Genomic DNA, 15269 nt, shown 5'->3' with positions numbered 1-15269 from the left:
ACCCGGACTCTTTTTAAAAGTGGAGGGTTCAATGGTTCTAGGTGTCATAAAAAATTTTAAAAATAAAAATATTTTTTTAAAGAATAATATAAATTTTTTTTAAATTTTATTAACTTTTTTTGTGGAATCATTTATTTTATCTTCGCGTTTTTCTTTCAATTTTCTTCCTGACTTCCATTTTGTTTAGAGATTGATATCATAATTTTCCAGTGTAATAATATTTTATTATGTAAATTTATTAATATGCTATGTTATAGAAATACGTTGATTATTTTGAAAGTGAATTATTTTGTAGTACAAGTAATAATATTTTAATTTAAATGATAATGCACACATTGGCCCTCAATTTGTATGATCATAGAACGATTATTAAGTTCGAAAGATTTCTGTAATGATTTTATTATAGGAGCATGTGAAGTCATTTTGTCGGAAGATGATTGGTGCCAAATAAAGGACCTTACTAGTGTATTAGTTCCTTTAAAAATAACAATATTAAGATTACAATCAGAACAATTATGTTTATTTGATTTTAAGGCATATGGATTAGATGCCGATTAGATTTAGAAAAATCTACAATCCTTTTTATACGAAATATTAATAAATATGAAAATTCGAGAGCAATAATATTTGCGAAATAGTGTACGCTTCTATCTATTTAGACCCTCGATATCTAGTTTTATTGAGTATTTAGCAAAAACAAATAACTAAAGACCATCTTAAGGATTTATGGCATAAGCAAAACTCCTTTATTTACAATATATTGAAGGCTACGACAATACTATTGGTTGTAGTGATAATAATAATGATAGCAACATTGATGATCTTGAAATTTTACTTTTAGATAGAGAAAAAAACAAACAAATTATCATCAGATAGAAAGGAGGATCAAAAAATGCCTATTGAATCTTTAATAGTAAAGTTCTCAGAAGTTAAGAGAATAAATAAGGATATAAATATTTTAAAATTCTGGAAATAAAATTCTTCAATATATCCAGAATTATATATCTTATCTAGAATCTTCATTGCTGTACCAGCGACACAAGTACAATAATTTTATAAAGATAACTATCTATTTTAGGTAAGGGTAGAAAGTAAATTTTCATCTTTGAAATATATATTGTCTACTTTACGTGAAAATCTCAAGGATTATATTTTAGAAGATATTATGATTGTGCGAGAATAAAACATTTAAAATATAAATTATTTCATTTACAAATTAAAATTTTATTTTGAATCATTATTTTTATGTTCCCTGAACCCGGACTCGGGTCCTTTCAAATTTTATTCCTGTACGAACCCGGACCTGGGATGATGAATAAGGCTTTTTTGGCATCATTATCAAATCCATATTTTAAGATCTTATGAAAGTTGATAAAAAAGTTACTTTCAAAATATATTATTAAAAGAAGCCTTAAATGTAGTACAAGCAGTATATAATCACCGTAATCAAGAAATGAACGTTTTCGTATAATCTTAATGTTAATTTTTTCTATCAACTTTCCTATCTTCTTAATGTTAAATAAATCGATGGAGACTATATATCTCTAATGTTAAATTTTAAGAAAATTTTTTGTACATCACGGGATTCGAACCTATGACTTAACGTTTTAAAGGCAAAAGTTCTTCCACTCAGCCACCTACTATATTAAATTTTGTAATATAATCTTTCTTATATATGTTATTATTTTGCTACTAACATTTATTTTTCAATTAATTTATATAATTTAGATCTTATTGTGTTTATATTCAAAGTAAAATTTATTAATTTTATAAAATTATTTTTATATTACAATTTAGATTTAACAAATAAACTTAAATTATTTACCACCCCAAAATATGGCAATAAAAATTTTTTATTTCAACCACAATAAAAGATAAGTATGCGAAATCGATTATTAACCGAACAAGGCAAGTGGTAAAATTATTAAGAACTCAACGATAGTTAGAATCTTGAAATCACTGAAAAAAACCATGGCAATAATTGCTTACAAGATGGTCACCTGTTCACGATATGCTGGATCGATTGTTAAAATTTAAAGATTTTTGTATGGACTTTGTTATAACATCGGAAGTTAATCTAGAGGAAACAGAATGGGATTCAATAGCTAACATAACTGTAGTTTTAAAACCACTTAAGGTGACAACCTTGAGGATACAACTGGAGCAAATGTGCCTCTCCGATTTTTATGACATTTGGATAAAATGCCGTTTAGAATTAGAAAAAATAGACAATATTTCCAATGAGATATTAGGGCATATGAGATTTAGAGAAGATATTTATTTAATAATAATATTCTTTATGCATCACTATATTTAGACCTTAGATATCGAATCCTATTATCCATTGATCAGGAAGAGGTTGCTAGAGCTCATTTATCGGAATTATGGGAAAATATAAATCATTAAATTATAAATTATTGAATTCATCAATATTAATTTCAGCTACAAATGATCTTGGACAATAATGATGATTTTGAAAAATTGTTATTAGAAAAATAAATTAAATTGACACAGCATCAAAGTTCCAATTAACTCATTATTAGAAATTTTTCACACCTTAAAAGAATTAATAAAGATGCAAATATTTTAGACTTCTGGGAAGAGAATAGTTTAATTTAACCAGAATTATACCTGTTGGCGGAAATTGTTCCAGGTGTCCCGCAACATAAGCACATTATATATAATATATTAATCATAATTGCTAAGTTAGCGTTGAACTATCATTCTCATAATTAAAAATTATATTGTCGGACCTACGTGGAAATCTTAATGGCGATATTTTAGAAGATATTATGATAATTCGCCTAAATAAAATTTCCAAAATAGAAATATAATGGTATTTTTTAAATTGTAAATTATTTTTATGGCAATACTAATTAAAATAAATTTAAAAAAAATGATGTTTCTGTTATTTTAACCAATGTTATTATTTTTCTGATCTCCGAACTCGAAACGGGTTCAGGGCTTTTCACTGAACCCAAACCCATTTTTTTAGAAGGAGGGTTCACATCCCTGTTTTTTTATTCGCTCCCCAAAAGGTAATCATCTCATTTAAAATATGGACAAGGTTTATGGCTACAAATAAATTATGGTCGCTTTTTTAATTTATTTATAATTATTATAAAAAAATATATTTACATATACAATAATAAAATATATATTTACATATACAATAATAATATAACCATAAAATCGAATTTATTTTTAAAAAAATATCCGATAAAAAAATAATAAAGAATAGAATTATCCCAGATTGCTAATAATTGAAACACTTGTAAATTAGTGTGGAAAGTATAAATATATATTTGATGATTATTTTCTATCATATTTATATATTTTTAAATATAGGTTAAAAAAATACAATGTAAATAATTAAATCTTTTAATTCACTTAGCTAAATAAAGGATTTATAAATTCAACCATGATTTAATTAAAAAAAAATTGATTAAACAATCATAAATTTAAAATAATCAGAATCATCCCAGGATAGCTTCAAACTCCTTAAAAGTATCAGTTATTAAATTGACATGATATTGCCTATCGATGAAATTATTTTTATCTTGGTCATCTGAATGAGATAGAGGTATCTAAAAAAAGGTTGAAAATTTTATATAAAAATTTTATTTTTGTTATATTCATTTTATATAAATATGCAAGAAATGTCAAAATAAATCGATATCTTATTAATTAAAAAAAGTTTTCATCAGGTGCATTACTTAATATTGGGCCCCCAATTATCTATACAAGATAACAAAAATTATTTATATAAAATGTAAATTTAATATTTTAAGATGGTTTGATTCTCATTATGAAATTCCTTGGAAATTTGTAGTCCTCCCATGGGAAAATTTTCATTTTGAACTGTCAAATTCTAAATAAAACATTCGTATATTCATAGGATCAAAATTCCCAAAATTGGGCAATATATTAACAGATTCTTTAATTTTTTCTTCCCGAATCGTATAACTAAGCAAGTGAATTAATCTCCATACAGCATTCTATTCGAGACTACATATATCTTCCAGAGATGTCGAAAATTATTTTATATTTAATTTTACAAGTTTTTGATTTCTTAGTACAATAACCTTAGGACAGCACAAATTTAACCCAATACATAGTTTCGGTAAAATCAAGCGGAGAACCACGTTTAATATCAAATTCTTTCAAGCTATATTTATTCATCTAACCCTAAATAGGCCTCTTAGTTTAGGTGATATCCTTCAAAAACTAGCGTTCAAAGGCCTAACTATTGTATTCAATGTTCAGATTGAAAAATTATTTAAAAAATTTGGGGGTTTTTGCAATTAAAGCGGTGTTCGAAAGACTAAAGTTATACATATTTATATGACATCTTAATAAAAATTTTATTTAGCTTTTTATCAAAAATTTATGGAAAAGGTGCAAAGGTAAAAAAATTTAAGTCGATTGCTAAGAAAAATTGGCAGTATTATAGATACAAAAATTATAAAAGATTTGCCAAATTTTTCTACTTTGATTTAGGGAACTTCCTTTCCCAAATCAAAACCCTCTGGTTTCAACCCTTTGAATTATTACGGTATTATCGAACATAGTATTTGGAAGAAACATAAAAACAAGGAAAACCTGAAATTTCATATTAATAGTATATTTTACATGATTTATGTCATTTGACCTCAATTTTGATTGAATACCCATGTTATCAATATGATTGATTATTGGTTGTAAATGGTTTCCAGCATCGTACTTTAACAAATCAGGATAGTCTAATTTTATTGCATAATTTGGAGACGAAAAATGATTGATTGTTAGGAGAGGGCTTTCCAAGCTTTTCTTAATGGCGTAAGACGTTTTATTGTAATTGGCGCAGATGCTTTGGTATATATTTGGGTATTTTTCTTCAAAAAATATTTTATAATTAACTATTTCTATAAATGAATGTTTTTAACCTTTAATTTATTTAAAAATTACAATACCTCTCTTATCAACCAGGTATAATGACTCCTGTTTAATTTAAAAAATGATTAGATATTTATTCAAATTTTTAAAAAAATGCATAGTATATATCAGGGTTGGCAAGTCGGTCAATTGACCGGAGAAATATTTGACCTGGTCAAATACTCTAAAAAATCGCAAGAAGAAAAAAATAATATAATAAATTTCAGAAGTAAAAGCGGCATGTTTAAAAGCAAATTATGTGGAAAACAATAACTTCCATAAGAAACAATTTCCAGCTTCAAATTAGTAGAATAAGTTTTGCACCATGCCCATTAAAAGAAGTGGAAATTTTACTAACAATTCCTAGTTTTACTTCCATTAGTTATTGAATGACAATGAATTTAAAAAATATTATAGATTTATTTTACTATTATATATAAAATAAAGTTAATATTGTCTTAAAAAACATTTATTTGAATTTGACCGTATTTAATCATATATGACCAGTCAAATATCGGTCAATTGATCGAATCGTATTTGATCGGTCAAATACACAATCCTGGTAACTTAATTAAAAAATAATGTGTTAAAGTATATAAAGGAAAGAAAAATTATAGGTGAAGGGAGAGGCATCCCATTAGAATTCCGATCTGAAGCATCTGCTTCAAATGATAGAATTCACGGAATTGCCTGTTAAACTGTTTATTTTTTCTAGAGTGTAAAGCAGAGCTCGATGAGAGTATATGGAAGATGATAAGGTTGAGCAGTAACACGAATAGTTCTATTTAAAATCGAAAAAATAATTTTTATATTTAGTATATACTTGAATAAAAAGTATTTAATGTTTATTTAATTACTAAAAAACAATAAATATTTTGTATTTATTACGATTTCAGATGAATACAAATAGCTTTTTAATTTTTTATTATAAATTTAATTATAAAATTAAATTTGTGACCGGAAGCGAAAAAATTAACATCTTCCATTTTAAATAAATCTTATTTTTAAAATGAATATTACCAAAAGCGAAAATATAAGTTTTTTTGAAGATGAGTAAGATTAGTAAATGAAGAAAATTTCTATGTTAAGCTATTATGTTATTTTTGCCGGGACTTTGTAAAAACGCCAACAACATTCTCTGAATGGACAATTTTGTATAATAAAAAATTTTAAAAATCTAAAATCAATATTATAGCGAAAGCTAAATGTAATATCTGCTCAACTATAAATAGAACCAAAATCATAAATGGAACATCCTCCAACAATTTAATACATGAGCAGTAAAACTTTATATTAATAATATTTTCAATAATTAAATAATTGTGATGCTATTGCAGCAACAATATATTATTAATAATGTTTATATTACTGCAAGTCAAAGTTGTTAAATTATCTAGATACTTTACCTAGATATAAAAATGTGGTATCTGTATACACTTTTATAAAATATCTGTATCTAAATACCATTTAGGAGTATTTGTATTTATTTTTAGATACATTTTGATATAATTTTATATTACTTTTTTTACATTAAAAATAATATGTGAATTAAGTTCATTTAATAATATGTCCAGTTGTAGTCTAAAATATGATCATGATCAGGAGGACTTGTCCACTAAAATCTTCTTCAAGAAGGAAAAAGGTAGTGAAAATAGTTTTCTGAATTATATTCATTAGCGATTAATAGGGCACAAGAAGTAATCAATTCATAGGCGCATAAGGAGTAATCCAAAGTAAACGACATAAGTATAATACATGATTAATCATAATACATGATTAATCATAATACATGATTAATCATAATACATGATTAATCATAATACATGATTAATCATTCATAATACACAATACATAATCTCTGACAGAAGTTTAACAAAAATGTTTTTTATATATCCATTAAAAAAAAAATCAATTATTAAGTTACTCAAAACGAAAAATAAAATGTTCGTTTAAAATTGAATTTAACTTACAGGGTTTCCCATTCAAAAAAGGAAAAGTCCCAATCAAAAAAGGAAAAGGTCCAAACAAAAAAGGAAAAGGTTCAATCAAAAAAGGAAAAGGTCCAAACAAAAAAGGAAAAGTGTCAATCAAAAAAGGAAAATTCCCAAAAAGAAAGGAAAAAGTCTGATCAAACAAAAAAGGAAAGGTTCAATCAAAAAAGGAAAAGTGTCAAACAAAAAAGGAAAATTCCCAAAAGAAAAGGAAAAGTGTCAATCAAAAAAAGAAAATTCCCATTCAAAGAAGGAAAATCGTAATTTTTTCTTAAATTTTTATTTATTTGTCATTCCTTCTTATTTTATTTCCAACTTTTTTGCTATTTCTTTACTTTATTTGCATATTTTCTCAATTTATTTTTCTTACTATATTTTTTCTTCTCATTTTTGATAATTCTTTTGTATTTTTAAAAATAACTTATAAATTTAGGTCCATTTTTTAACAATTCTTTATGTTTTTTTTCATCATACATATGTCTTAATTTATAGAGGGCTCATAACTATCCGGGATCTTCACGGGATTTAAAGGGAACCCTTTAAAATTACAATTTTTTGAAGGATAAAGAACTATACGGCATTATCACGTTTGAACCATGATATAGAAGAATCTTATTTTAAATTACGATTTTCCTTTTTGAATGGGAATTTTCCTTTTAAGATTGAAACTTTTCCTATTTTGATTGGACCTTTTCCTTTTTTGAATGGGAAACCCTGTATGTTGAGGGCCTGACAGTCATACCCATCAAGACAAAAAATGAATAATTTCAATATAAAGATATTTAAATTAGATTTTATTTGATACCCATATCGATATTTTGTGGTGATAAAAATATTCCTGACCCCCCAAGACCTAGACCCGCCCTCTACGAGTGTTATTATTATTACAATAAAAAATATTTTTATTAGCCTTTATTTGATACCCATATCAAAAAAATTTATTTTTTACACCCCCCCCCCCCCCCCCCCCACCCTCATACCAAGTCATGCCCATCCAGACCAAGAATGAAGACTTTCAGTCAAACCATATTAAAATTAGCTTTCATTTGATACCCAATCGATATTTTGTGTTGATAAAAATATTTCTCACCCCCCAAGACCTAGACCAGCCCATTATGGGGGAGAGATTGACCTCTAGTTGAATAGATCTTTTGATTAGGTATCGATTGATACCCTATATTAGACATATCTTATTTCATAAGGCCAAAAAAAACAAGATTAAAAATTAATGAATAACAATAAAATTAAAAAACGAAACGAAACGCGCGGAAAACGCTTTTTAAAATAAGATTCTTCTATATCATGGTTCAAACGTGATAATGCCGTATAGTTCTTTATCCTTTAAAAAATTGCAATTTTAAAGGGATCCCTTTAAATCCAGTGAAGATCCCGGATAGTTATGATCCCTTTATAAATTACGACATATTATTAAAAAAAATCAGTATATATTTTTATTCATATTTTTCAGATTTTATGTCATTAATAATTTTATTTTTTGCTACATATTCGTTTAAATCTTTATTTGATCATTAATTCCGTTTTAAAGCTGATATAGATACCGATTACGGTAAAATTTTCATTAAAAATATGCGATTTGAAGCAGTTTTTGAATCTGGTAATTATTATATTTTAAATGGGAAAATTTTGGAGATCGAAAAAAATAATTATATTTTTTAGAATCTTTGTTTTTTCCTTTCTCAAAATATGGGTAAATAAATAAAAACATTGCCTCTTTAATTGTACGATTGAATTAAAATAAAAAATGATAGAGTAAGTTTCTGGTTAAACTATTTTTAATTATTTTATATTTTCAAACATTTATAATAAAATCGGTTTTATAAAAAAAATTATGAGAAAGCGTAAATCAATAGACGGTGTCTTGGGCAAAAGTAAAAAAAATTGGGAGATTACGCCAAAAGAGGATTGATAACTTATTTCTTATTTCCTAAAAAGTTAGTTAAGATTCATCTCCTAAAATAAAATATAATAATTAATTATTGAAAGTTAAAAGCCAGTTTTCATGCACCTGCCCTGATATTATTTAATTTTTATTTTACAATTATTTCGATATTAATTTCTTTTATAAATATAAATGCACAAATCCTTTTAAAAAATCTAAACACTTTAATTATAAAAAGAACCTGCGAAAAGTCATGACGTAGATGACGCTATTTCCAAATATTAAGGCGGAACATTATATTTATGATAAATGCCGTAAACGTTTATGGACTTTAAACTAAATTGGAATATCTCCTATTAAGAAAAAAAAACTAACTGAAAAAAATTATCAAAAAGAAAACGACAATAATGATATAATCAATGATATGAAATTATACCCTAATTTATCTAAAAATAAAAAATATCAATTGCTGACTATTTTGCCTCCTAATTGGAGCGCAAATAAAATAAAAAACGGAATTCAACGCTACCTATCATATGGCATATAATTCCAAAATCATTTTAGAAGAAAATGGGATTTTTTCAACTCCAAATCAAGAGCCTGCAAAATATCTCAATCAAAAAATAGTTGACCTTGTTAAAAATTTCTATTGCAGAAGTTAAGGCTATTACCAGGGAAAAAATATGCATATCCATCATTGAAAAGGAGGAACGAGTGAACGCTCAAAAAAAGGGCATACACTATGTGTTCCGTTAGTCCTACACACAATTTTGTTTAAAATTCTATTAATGGTATCTGTTAATGTGGATGCTATGGTGATGTTATTTAAATATTTGCTGTCAAATTTATATTTTCAATATTTTTTGTGATAACGTTTACGGCATTTATCACAAATTTAGTGTTCCGCCTCAAAGTTTGGAAATTGTGTCACCCACGTCATAACTTTTCGCAAGTTCTTTTTATAGTATGGAATTACCCTTTGACCTTATTTCCACAAGAAAACAAATCTTTATTTCCCCTGAAAGTATTTTCTTCTAAGCATATTGCTTAAATTATCTTTTCAAATAAATAAAAATATGATTTAATCAAATAAATAACTTTTTTCGATTTTTATGAGAAATCATGATTTTTACAATCCTAGTCGGACATGGACTAAAAACAATTTTTTTTAAACCAAAGATACTCAAAAACTAAAAAAATATCAGAAAAAAATAAAGAATGTCCTAATACAGTTTTCAGCTTAAAAAGAATCAACAATAAAAAAAAAGCAGAGAAGAAAGAAACAAAGAAGTTGTAAAAAAATAACAAAAAAATTAAATAAATAAGAAATCAGAAAAAAAGAAAGAGAAATAATTAAATCAAATTTACAAGTCATAATTATATAAAGGAACGAGTTGCCATCAATTAACTATACCAAATCTACTCTATTCTAAAAATAGAAAGTGAAATAATATGCAAAATATAGGAAAGTGCAAAGAGCTAATTAATTTGGAAAAATTTTTAAATCGAAGATATTATTTCTATATACCTTATTTTATTTTTATTAATTAATTATTTCCCTACACCTATAAAAAATTGTGAGTGTTCAGACACCTTAAATAATACAAGCATTTAATGCGCGCCCTTACTCTATAATAAACATAGGCCGAAGACAATAGGAATCGAATTAATGCATTATCCGTTACAATCAGGTTAATTAATCGTATAAGAGATATAACATAGGGAAATTTTCCCAATTTTTATTTTATGTTTTTAATTAAATATTCATAATTTTATCATATTTGAGAAAAATATTTTTTCCTCTTTGTTCATAAATCATAATTATGTTTTGTTTTTGTATATACGTTCATTTTCGATAATATAATAATAGCTCAACTCTAATAATGTTCATAGGAAGGAATTTTTTTTATTGACTGGAATATATTTAAAATTTTTAATAATAATTGATAGGATAAGGTTAGATAGATATAGGATAGGATAGACCAACTTCATCTTCTAATTTCAATTCAACTAATAATAATATAAATTTATGAATTTAATAAAATATAGTAATAATTTCGCAATACGATTCTCATGTTAAAATGTTCATTTATGTGACGTGTATTTGGAAGAAATTATTTAATAATCTTTAAAAACAGCATTTAAAATGCTCTCGAGATATTTGCTGAGTAAAAATTTGTTAAACAGAAAATATGAAAGGATTAAAAATATAGTAACCAAGATAAAAAAAAATTGACCCTTAATGATGGGTGGACAAATATAAGAGTGGAATGTATTATTAATTTTATTATAGCAAACCCATGTCCCATTTTATAAATTAATTAAAACAGGGACCAATATGCATAAAGGAGAATTATCTAGTGAATTTATTAAAGTAATTATAGAAATAGGAAAAACAAAAATTTTACATTATAATAAATTTTTTTTTACATAATAATTAATTTCTTAGATATATAGAAATTAAAATATAAATCATATTGATTACATTTTGCCTGCATCTCATGAACTTAATTTGCTATTAAAGGATCTAACAAATAAAATATTACCAATTTAAATTTTAGTAGAAAAAGCCCAAATTATTATAAAATAAGTAAAATTAAACATTCTTTTACACATTAAAGGAAAAACAATTATTAAAAGATAAAAATGGATTGTTTCCTCGATCCCTAGCCCACGCAACTCCATGGACAGTATAGTTTTGATATTTAATCGTGTGTTATAAAAAAAAATACTTTGCGGCAATACCCTTTTTTATAGAGAGACGTAGGGCTGTGCCGATCCATTTCTAACCGATCCGATCCGACATTTTCCGATATTGGTTCAAAACCGATCCGATATTTATATTGATTTTTCACCACCCCCCTTTGAAACAAATGTAATTAAGAAATCAAATTTTTTATGCAAAAAATCGAATTATGCATCTAATTTAATTTTTGTATTTCCACAATAATTAAAAAAAGTTACGGATATTGGTAGTATATAATGAATTTTTCATTATTCATCCCAGTATAGAATTCCGCAGATACCGCATTTTGCAAAATTATCTTTTTGTGAAATATTTCCATAATTCAGATACCACATTTAAAAAAATTCTTTTATTTAAATAAATAAAAAAATTGGCGTTATTATTTAAAAAGATTTAAAATAAATAAAACTTTGGGTGTTCCTTTCTATTTTTATAAAAATAAATAAAATTTAAGGGGTGTTGAGTATTCATTGTTTAAAAATACAATTATTTAGAAAATATTATTAATGTAAAATAAATACATAAAATAACAAAAAAAAGAAAAGTAAAAGGATATGATCGGATAGGTTTTTTACAGGTATCGACCCGATCTGATATTTTTGGAAAACGCCAAATATCGGTGCCGATCCGATTCGATATTATATCGGCACAGCCCCAGAGATAAGAGACTTAATCTTCTTGATAATGAAGTTTTTTAAAATGATCATGTCCATCTATATAATTTTATAAAGATATTTTTACACAAATAGAAGTCGAAGCGAAATCAAACTTATCTGACGTTCCTTAAGCATTTATTCATATCAGGCTTATAAAACGAAATTATAGAGATCGAACAAATTTTTTGTTGCCGGGACATATATTACCCTACTCATACACTTCACCCATGATATTGCGGATTGATTTTAAAGACAATGAAGTTGTTAATAAAGGATTAGATTTTATAAACCGATTTTCTTGATACCTAGATTTAGATGTTGCGAGACAAATGACAAATTGCTCGATTTTAGAGATCTGAAATCGTTTTCAACGAAGATAAAAAAATTAAATAATTGAAATTATCTCGTACTTGCTTAAATAATATATTAATAGTCTATATTTTTAATAAAATAAAAATTCAATATTAACCTGTAAAATAATTTTTTTTAAAATTTCCCGTTGTTTCCCTAATTTCCTTCAATTATAGTTTCCCGAGAAGTAATATATAATAAAATCAATATTCGACTTGAATATTTAAAAAATTAATGTTTTCACTTAAAAAATAGATAAGGTTTCGTAGAAAGAATAGATATGAAAATCTTATTCATCGTTTAGTGACGGTTTTCGTTATCAGGGTAAGCTAGTTTCACCTCTAATCCCTCTTCCACATTTTTTACGATTTTGAGCATATCTATTTGTAAGACCCAATATTCTCATGTCATTTGTTATCACTTTCATGCAAGCCGTCCTCGGTCTTACTAGAGGCCTTGATTCCATTACTTTTATTAAGGTTCATCTCTTCCCCTAATCATTTTTCGTTTAACGTTCTTAAACAACCTCAGTCTCTCACACCACTCCAAAAGTTTATATTCCAATTCCTTCCTGCAATTCCCTACTTGTTTATCTAACCATCCTCATCTCCGTTCTTTCCCATTTAGCTTCGTGTGTTGCTTACAATACCCACGTTTCGCCGCCAGCTTAGACTAGGTGGCTTACATAAATTTTTCCCTTCAACTTCACATACGTATGTATTTTGTTAGAATAGACAGCATCTCTCAGAAGTTCTTTCACGCTTATATGTTGGCAGCAATAGCAGAATCAACACCTTCATCTGCGATCAGCATGTAACACAGTCCAAATACTTTTCCAATACACAACCCATGAGTATCTGTTTTTTCCTTATTTCTCGCCTCCAATCATTACTTTAGCACCTTCTTCTACGCTTTTAAACCCTTTGCGTCCATAGCCTTCTTCCATATAATTATATAATCCTTTAACTCTGTTCTATTTGTTGCCAATAGTACAAGATCATCACACACAAAAGTTCCCAAAGGAGCATTCCAAGTACCCTATCGTCACAACTTCCATTACTATGATAAATAATAATGGTCTCAAGACCCTTATTACATAAGAACCATTTGGGCATCCTCATACATATCAATTACTGCCAAACCCAACCATTCCTCTACATCTGATTTTCTCAAAGCCCATAATATTACGTGGGACCCTGTCAAAAGTCTTATTTCTTCGCCTAATACTTTTCCTGTATTTGCCCTACCATAAAAATCGCACTCGTTATTCATCTCCCGGGAGTCGAACTGCACGTCATTAATTTTCACTTGATCTCTGATCATTGTTTTGCAATCCGAATCATATTTTTATTTCCTTCCTCCATTTCTAGCTCCTTAGCGGATTGCAGCATTTTCGATTCCTGTTTCTTGGAAACCATTCTCTTTGTACTTCGTTTTGCTACTCTGTACGCCTCCTTATCGCCCTCCGTCTTTGTCATCTGCCATTTCACCTTTCCTTTTCCTCTATCGTCTTCGCTTTATCCGAGTTTCATTGCTAAGTTTCCCCGTGTCATAAGCCCAAGCGTAAACTTCTATCACACTGTCTGGTTCGGGCAGAAAGAAATAGAGTTCTTTGATAATTCTGTTTTTCTAGAAGTCACTGACAAGCGCTATTTGTAAAAAAAATGCCACATGTTTTTATAATGGAGACTCCATTTGATCTAAACCTTTCATCTAATTTTAGCATTTCTTGCTTTATTTGGTTCCATCTTTATATAAATATCCATTATGCAATGTAACTTGTTGGCTATAACAAATTTCCCATATTTATATACCAAATTTTTAAAGAATTGACAGAGATGACTTAAGTTTTCCATCTTATAAATCATTAACCAATTGCTTTTAGTTCATTCGGTGAGATCTTTCTCCGTTTTATTTTATTTTTCATTCCATTATCATTTATTTCACATTTTTAAAGAAAAAAAATGAGACTTTATTATAAATTGATCTAAGGGACAGCTTACTTTGCAAGGGTTAGGAATGCCCAATAAAGTATTTCTTATAAAGGTACTAAAAATTATATACAATTATAATAAAAACTGAACATCAGGGTTTACTAAAACCTTTTGGCAAAATTAAGAGCTGCGTTTTTCTAACTGTTTCCAATGGAATTTTTTATCCCAATTATTCTTTAATAAATTTGGTTATCAAAGTTACAAAATATCATTTATATAATTATACAAGGAAGTTTTTATAAATAAATTATAGTAAAACTGCATACATGGTGCAAGGAGCTTTTTGGTTAATTAAGGATTTTAAAATTGGTCAAATATAAGTGGTTTTACACTTTGCAAGTTTATAAGACCGATAAGTTATTTGATCTAAACCGACAAAGTTTATATAATTCATTATGAATAATAGACAAAGGAGCTAATAAAATTAAGGTATATATCTTAAATTAACAAATATAGTTTAGAAATTATATATATATTTTTTACCGAGCGAATAATCGGAGGAAGCATCGGACTCGCGGTCAAATAATTTTTCGATATCATTCAACCGTTTGAGATATAGCATCTTTTATGATTTTCAAAAATATGGATCAAATTAAAATAAAAAAACATTTGTGAAAAATCATTTCAAACAGAAAAGGCTTAAAAATTAATATATATTTAATATGGTAGATAGTTAGAAATTTTTTAAAATATATTTAAAAAATATATTTGTTTAAA

At 26.6% G+C, this 15269-nt stretch overlaps 1 protein-coding gene across 2 annotated transcripts in view; it reads right to left on the bottom strand.

Annotated features, from left to right (window-relative positions):
* Positions 1 to 3290: 3290 nt before the first annotated feature.
* Positions 3291 to 15269, bottom strand: part of LOC135932062 (uncharacterized) — a 38897-nt gene continuing 26918 nt past the window's right edge. For both annotated transcript variants that reach the window (XM_065469406.1, XM_065469405.1), the window contains exons 3-5: positions 15036 to 15114; positions 4633 to 4874; positions 3291 to 3587 (exon numbers count right to left, since the gene is read on the bottom strand). In XM_065469406.1, coding sequence (XP_065325478.1) covers positions 3477 to 3587; positions 4633 to 4874; positions 15036 to 15114 — 432 coding nt within the window. In that variant the 3' untranslated portion in view covers positions 3291 to 3476. The remainder of the gene's footprint in view (positions 3588 to 4632; positions 4875 to 15035; positions 15115 to 15269) is intronic.

The sequence above is a fragment of the Gordionus sp. m RMFG-2023 genome, chromosome 1, assembly GCF_954871325.1.
Source record: "Gordionus sp. m RMFG-2023 chromosome 1, tfGorSpeb1-WG-v2, whole genome shotgun sequence".
Classification (NCBI taxonomy): Eukaryota; Metazoa; Nematomorpha; class Gordioida; order Chordodea; family Parachordodidae; genus Gordionus; species Gordionus sp. m RMFG-2023.
Note: the sequence above shows the minus strand (reverse complement) of the source record. Positions and strands in the feature narration are given on the sequence as shown.